The 7,983-nt window shown below is 39.2% G+C and overlaps 1 protein-coding gene across 1 annotated transcript in view; it reads left to right on the forward strand.

Moving 5' to 3' along the window:
• BLOC1S5 (biogenesis of lysosomal organelles complex 1 subunit 5) overlaps positions 1 to 7,983 on the forward strand; it is a 49,318-nt gene that overhangs the window by 27,646 nt on the left and 13,689 nt on the right. Inside the window, exon 3 of the mRNA XM_007935333.1 lies at positions 1,722 to 1,851. Within this exon, the coding sequence (XP_007933524.1) occupies positions 1,722 to 1,851 (130 nt within the window). The remainder of the gene's footprint in view (positions 1 to 1,721; positions 1,852 to 7,983) is intronic.

Consider the following 7,983-nt stretch of genomic DNA (forward strand, 5'->3'; position numbering starts at 1 on the left):
TAGTGATACTGCCTCGGAAACCCAAGGAGGGGTCGCTATGAGTCGGGGCCAACTCGATGGCACGTAACAACAACAACAACAATATTTTGTTGGAGGAGCAGGTAGCATAGTGCCTAAGGCACTTGACTGCTCACCAGAAGGCTGACGGTTCAAACCTTCCTTGGAAGGAAGGTTGAGCAATCTACTTCCATAGTGTTACTGCCTTAGAAACCCAAGGAGGGGTCGCTATGAGTCAGGTCTGACTCAATGGCACATAACAACAACAACAGCAATATTTTTTTGAGGATTTTTACATCTGTATTCATAAAGAATATTGGTCTGTAGTTTTCCAGTAATATGTTTGTCTGGCTTTGGTTATGAAGTGTTGCTTCTTCATTTTTTGTAAGAGTTTGAGGATTGGTATTAATTCTTTTTTAAATTTTTAACAGGATTCACCACTGAAGAGCCATCTGGTCTTGAATTTTTATTTGTAAAGAGATTTTAGATTATTGATCCAGTCTCTTTGTTTTGTTAAACATTTATTCAGATTTTGTCTCATTGAGTCAGTATTTTTTTTTTTTTTTTTTTTAATTATGATTTGGGTGAAAATTTACAGAGCAATTTGCTTTTCTGTTCAACAATCCATACACCTTTTGACAATTATTGTAATTCCCGCAATTTAATAGCAATATTCCCACTTTTCTCCCTGAGTTTACCCTTTCCCTTTGTCCTTTTTCCTATCCCTTCCTGCCTTTTGAGCATTAACCCTACACGTGCTGGCCTTTTAATCTTGTTAATGTGTTAATGAGTGTGGATTTACCTGGTGGTTCACCTTCTAGGTCTGTCTATTGTTTGGATGAAAGTTGAGGGGTGAGTTCAATTCCAGGCTTGAAGGTTATTTAAGGGCCATAGTCTTGGGGGTTTCACCAATCTCTGTCAGACCAGTAAGCTTGGTCTTTTTTATGCTTTTTAGTTTTGTTCAACACTTTTCTCCCTTTCTGTCCAAGACCCCATATTGGGATCCCTTTCAGAGCAGTCAGCAGTGGTAGCCAGGCACCATCTAGTTCTTCTGGTTTCAGGGTAATGGAGGCTGGGGTTCACATGGTTCATTTAGTCCTTTGGACTAATTGTTTCCATGCATCTTTGATTTTCTTCATTCTTCTTTGCTTCAGACAGAAAGAGACCAATAGTTACATCTTAGATGGCCGCTCACAGTCTTTTAAGATTCTACTCATTACTCACCAGAGTAGAATGTCATACATTGTCTTTGTGGACTGTGTTGTTCCAGTTGACCTTAGTGTCTCCCAAGACTATGGTCCTGAGCCCCTCAGCCCAACACTGAGTCAGTTTTGATAATTTATTTGTATCTAAAAATTTATCCATTTCATCTAGGTTATCCAATTTGTTGGCATACAGTTGTTCATAGTATTCTCTTATAATCATTTTTATTTCTATAAAGTTGGTAGTAATGCCCCTTCTTTCATTTCTCTTTCTTGCCTGTTTTTAAACATTACCATGAAAATTCTGCTCATATTGCAACTTTTAGAGTACTTTATAATAAAAAAAATGCCTCCAGGTTGTTACCTCATTCACTGCCAAATAATTAGAAACCAGAAGTCTGTAAAAATTTCAGTAATAAGTAACAATATAATAAGCAAAACCCAGGTAGAAATTCCAAAAAGCAATTACTAAGATTTAAAACACAATATGTACTAGTCATTTATTTATTTATTTATTAATAGGAAAAACGTGGTCTTCGGGAAATGAGGGTTCTTGAAAATTTGAAGAATATGATCCATGAAACAAATGAACATACTGTTCCCAAATGTAGAGAGACAATGCAGGACAACTTAAATCAAGTTCTCCAGAGATGTAAGCTGGTGATTTTTTTTTTTATTTATATTGCCTTAATTTCAAATTAAATGAATGTTATGTCAAAATATATTTCCTTGAATATTTTGGTGGGAGGTAGAAGGAAAGAATTCTTAACTGTGCCATATGTAAGAGGGAGGCTCTGTCACAGAGGTAGTGGTGGTCTAGTGATTTATGTGTATTGCCATTGATGTTAAGAGTCTCTAAAATGAGGTATGTGCACCTTGGGGTGTATGCAGCAATTCTTTGGGATGTGTCAAAATAGGAAACAATTATACACACACACACACGTGTCTGTGTACACATATATATTTTTAATGTATCCATAAAAATAATATTTTCATCTACCTGCTAATTAGGGAGCTCTGGTAGCATAGTGGCTAAGGCTCTTGACTGCTAACCAGAAGGCTGGCGGTTCAAAGCCACGAGCCACTCCTTGGAAGGAAGATGGGGCAATCTACTTCTGTAGTGATACTGCCTCAGAAACCCAAGGAGGGGTCGCTATGAGTCGGGTCTGACTCGACGGCACACAACAACAACAACAACTCTTTTTTACTTAAAAACACCTTTAAAGCATATGTACAGTCTTGTTTTAAATTTCTTTTTTTAAAAAGTTATTGCTCTTAGGAAATAAAGGAAATATTCTTTTACTATGACATTGTTAGTAAATTTGAATGAGAGCTTACCTAGAGGTTCTCTGTCTTTCCTCTTTAAAATCATGGACTGGGACCTCAATACAAAAACAAGATCACCTTATAGCAAACTCAGTGAAATTCACAGTATATTAACTATTTATTTATTCTTTCTTTCTTTTTTTTTAATTCTGATTTTGGTGAAGATTTACAGAGCAAATTCACTTTCCATATGGCAGTTCACATACACTTTGTCTCACAACATTGACCACAATTTAACACAATGCAACAGCTCCCCTCCCACTTCTTCCTGATAGTTACCTCTTCCCTGTGTCCATCCCTCCATGAACTCCTGCCCCCTGAGCTGTCTCCTTGTGTATAAACAGGCCTTCTTTCTCCTATGATTGTTCTCTCCAAGGAGTGTATCTACCTCAGGTAAATATTCAACTCTTATGCCTGTCTTTTGTTTGGCTGGAAGCCACAGGTGTGGGTTCAATTCCAGACCAGAATGGCAGCTAGGGTCCATAGTCTCAGTGGTTCCACCAGGCTTTGTTGGACCAGCAAACCTGGTCCACCACCCCCCCTTTTCTTTTTTCTCCAAATGATTTTGAGTTTTGTTCCACATTGTTCTCCTTCTCTATCCAGTATCTCCTACATAGATGCCCTATGAAGTGGTTGACAGTGGTAGCCAGGCACCATCTATCTAGTTCTTCTGATCTCATAGTCATATAGGCTGCAGATTGGATGGTGTACCCATTGCTAGGACTCATTGTTTCCATGAATTTTTGGTTTTCTTCATTCTTCTTTGCTCTAGATAAGGAGAGACCCATCATTGCATCTAGATGGCAGTTTGCAAGCTTTTAAGATCCCAGTCGCTACTTGCCAAAGTAGGAGGTAGAACAATATTTTGTGTAGTATGTGATGCCAATTGAGCTTGATGTCCCCTGTGACTATGGTCCCAAGCTCACAGGTTCAACTGCTTGGTCCCTCTGGGTAGCTGGCTGTGACCAAACAGTGACTACAACCTTGCCCCTTGTCAGCTCTACTATACACCTGGGAATTCAGATCATACAAATAAACTTATAGGACCATTGTCTGCCAATGCTATACATGTTCTTGGGCACACTCCCCGCTTCATAGAAATACCTACTAGTTCAGCCTGTCTACCTGTCTATTCACCTGTATACCCATGTTTGCCTTCACTGACAACGCAGTGCTGTACATGCAAAAGGGTTCATCTTTGTTGTCTGTACCTCCCATGGACCTCTCTATGTCTTTTTCTTCCTCAGTGCCACCATATTGATCACTCACATTTGGTAATTGCCCTTCTCTTCACCCAAATCAATATTTATCTCTATCTATCTAACGGTATACTAACTAATTATTAAGTGGAATATAGAACTACCATTACTTCTAGGATGAGAAAAAAATTCTATAGCATAGTGCCTAAGGCGCTTGACGCTAACCAGAAGGCTGGCGGTTCAAGCTCATCAGCCACTCCTTGGAAGGAAGGTTGGGCAATCTACTTCCGTAGTGATACCACCTTGGAAACCCAAGGAGGGGTCACTGTGAGTCGGGGCTGACTCAACAGCACATAACAACATATCTTGATGGGAAGTTACTTTATGGGTGGCCTTTATGTACCCTCCTAAACCAAAAAAAAAAAAAAAACAACAGCTCACTGCCATCAAGTTGGATCCGACTCACAGCAACCTTGGATTTCCAAGGCAGTATCACAATGGAAGTAGATTGCCCAACCTTCCTTCTGAGGAGTGGCTGGTAGGTTTGAACCACTAGCCTTCTGGTTAGCAGTCAAACACCATAGGCACTATGCCACCAGAGCTCCTATTTTCCCTCCTGGAACCAAAAAAAAAACCAAACTCACTCCCATTGAGTCAATTCCAACTCATAGTTTTAGTACTAAAAAATAGGTTCTCAGTCATTGTTTGTTCTAATAGAAAAGATGAAAACGAGTTGGTATCTCTACAGAAGTAGATTGCCCAGTCTTCCTTCCAAGGAGTGGCTGGTGGGTTTGAACCGCCAGCCTTCTGGTTAGCAGTCAAATACCTTAGGGACTATACCACCAGCGCTCCTTGCACCCTCTTAGCGCTCTCATTTACTTTTTATAGTTTTAAGAAACCAAAGGTGAGTGTTGATTATAAAACCTACACTCACCCCATCAGAGGGCGCTTTGAAAAGTGGTTGACTACACATGCAAAAGCATAAACAGTTCTGAGCTGAGGCTTCTGTAATAGGCCTCCCTTCTAGTAATTTTCAACATTCTCCCTTTCCTTCTGCACATTTCTTAGCTTTGTGCGCTGTTTTACACCACTAGCTTGAGATGGAGTGTCTTTCAAGTTCTGAGATGCTCAGGTACATTGCACCTTCAGCACTGTTCCGTACCTAGACGAACATATATGTGAAGAGACGATATACAGTTCTACTAATAGGCACAGGACAAAAGCCTTCTCATCACTAGTCTTGTAATGTACTACTTAGAATATACTCCATATATAAACTTGTTTGCATGATTTTGTACAGCTCCCTGATCAGTTAGTAGTGAAAATAAACAAGCTACCACTGTGGTTAAAAATGGGCAGTTTGTGTGTTCACATTATAATTGCATGGATTTGTTTCTCTCTTATGTGAGGAAAATCAGGACATTGGTAACTGTGTATATGGTACAGTAACTCTGTTCTGTGGTGCTATACTCTTCGAATAATCTTCTGATTAAGAGAAAAACATTTGATAAATTACTGACTCTTTTTGTCAGTATGACTCAATATAGTCTTCTGAAACCCTGCAAGAACAGGAGAAACTGCTCTGTATTGAGTTAAGTGTGAACAGTAAGTGAAGTGGGACTGATAGAGGCTTCAGAGAAATGAGACTTGTCTTCTTGGAGGTACTAAGAGTAAAGACTGGGAATGCTTGGTATAGTTAAGTGATTTCCTTAGAGTTTAGAAAACCAGATTTCCTAAAATTTTGAAAGAAAAATCTTTTTTATGGTGTTGCTAAGAAGTTAAAAACTGAATTACTTTAAAGGGACTGAAGTTTCTAAAATTATATAATCTGTCTAAACACAAAAGATAGTCCTGATGAAGAAGAAACACGTTCTTGCTAAATTTTAAAAGGATGTAATGAATGACCAAATGATTGTCATAGATTGTAATTCTTCCTTCAGATTAAGCCTGGAATGATGTGAAAATTGTGAAGCACCTAAACCACAGAACGATGTTTTAAGTTATGTTCAGAGCCAGGAAAAAACCCAGGAAATGATAGAGCTGTTGCTTGGGAAAGATGATGTCATATTACCGTGCCACAGAGAGAAGGCAGATCTGATTAACTCCTGCTTTGTTTCGTTTTCATCTTTTCTGTTGAACAAACAATGACTGAGAACCTACTTTTCAGTACTTAAATATTATCTTTGATAGAGCTAAATTAATGGCTATTGGTTAAAACATGACTTTTATAAAACAAAATCCTCCTCTTTTCTTTATTTGCACAGGGAGGATGCCAACATTTTCCTGAAAGAAAAGTCACAGTCCCTGCCCTGTTACGGAACTTATGACCTAGTTGGGGTTGGGTGGAGGTGGGGCAGAGAGTAAGGCATAATTGTAAAACATCTCAATAGCCCTCTAATTTCAGCAAATGCAAGATAAAATGGTTTGATGCACTCTACTCTCCTGAGGAAGCAATTTCAAATAAGTGGCAAATCCTTATTTTAAAAAAAAAAGCCCTCTGCCATCAAGTTGATTCTGACTCATAGTGACCCCCATTGGGTTTTCAAGGCAGTAAATTTTTATGGAAGTAGATTGCCCAATTTTGCTTCCATGGAGTAGCTGGTGCGTTTGAACCACCATCCTTCTGGTTAGCAGTCAGATGCCTTAGGCACTGTGCTACCAGAGCTCTTTGTAAATCCTTATAATGCAACGCAACTCACTGCTGCAACTCACTGCCGTCGAGTCGAATCCAACTCATAGCGTTCCCTCCTTGGGTTTCCAGTTTCCGAGGTGATATCGTTACAGAAGTAGATTGCCCAACTTTCCTTCTGAGGAGTGTGGCTGGTGGGTTGGAACCACCAGCCTCCTGGTTAGCAGTCAGATTCTGTAGGCATTACACCACCAGAGCTGGGAGGGCCTTATGAAGGTGGAAAAACTTGAACTGGGCTTTTAAAACAAGTAAAACAATTTTATTAGAGGAAAGGAATAAGAAGCGCATATTCCGTAGGGATGGGAGAGTAAATATAATCATAGTAATACTTACATACCTTTACTGTTTACTGTGGGTGAAGAAGGAGCTCTGGTGGCGTAGTGCCTAAGGCATCTGACTGCTAACCAGGAGGCTGGGGGTCAAACCCACCAGCCACTCCTTGGAAGGAAGATATGGTAATCCACTTCTGTAGTGATACCGCCTTGGAAACCCAAGGAGGGGTTGCTATGAGTCAGATCTGACTTGACAGCATTGAGTTGGGTAAAGAGCTGTAGTTGCTTTCTATTATTAATATTTGAATGATTTAAGCATAATATCTACTATTTTAAAAATTGGAATTCATGGTCAATTTCACGTCATGCTGACCCCATGTATTTCTGAGTAGAACTACTTTATAGAGTTTTCAATGGCTATGCTCTTTCAGAAGACCTTTCAGAAGCAGATTTCCAGGCCTTTTTTCTGAGGCATCTCTGGGTAGATTTGAACTATGTATCTTTCAGTTAGTAGACAAGCACTTAACCTTTTGCACCACCCAGGTACTCCTAATATCTATGTTACTTGATTCTCATACCAGTTCTGAAGTCTTGTTATTAGTTGTTTTGCCCATTTTACTAATGTGGAGCCTAGAGAGATTACAAATATGGTGCTGAGAGATTAAGATGGAATAAGAACAGTGCCTGGCACATGGCAAATGTCAGTCTTTCACAAGTAATGAATGAATGAGCCAGCTAACACACCTCACATCAGTTACACAGCAAGTAAATGCTCAAGCCAGGATTTGAACCCAGGCTGACTCTTGAGCCTGACCTCTTAGCCTGTATGGTAAACATCTTTATTTGAGTGAAGTAAATCAAAACATTTGTGGACAAGAATAAAATGGATCCAGTAGGTAAGAAGGTTTGAATAACTGAAGAATTAAAACCAATTTAGTTGATGAAATCATGAAATAGACAATAGGGGATGAGGTTAAGAGCCAAGATTTTAGAGTCAGAGCAATCTAATTTTAAATCTTGTTTCCTGTACTTAGTTATATTACCCTCTCTCTTGCCATTTAACCTCTCTGTGTCTCACTTTTGACATTTGTATAATGGAATAATGATCCTCTCCTAATAGAAAAATGGAATCAAGAGGCAATGATAAGACATCTAAAGTACTTAGCACAGTTCTTGGCACATAAAACCAAAACCCACTGCTATGGGGGACATCAAGCTCAATTGGCATAACATACTATACAAAACATTGTTCCACCTCCTACTTTGGCGAGTAGCGACTGGGATTTTAAAAGCTAGCA

This window comes from Orycteropus afer, unplaced genomic scaffold (assembly GCF_000298275.1).
Source record: "Orycteropus afer afer isolate SDZICR_OR568_19922 unplaced genomic scaffold, OryAfe1.0 scaffold00027, whole genome shotgun sequence".
NCBI lineage: Eukaryota > Metazoa > Chordata > Mammalia > Tubulidentata > Orycteropodidae > Orycteropus > Orycteropus afer.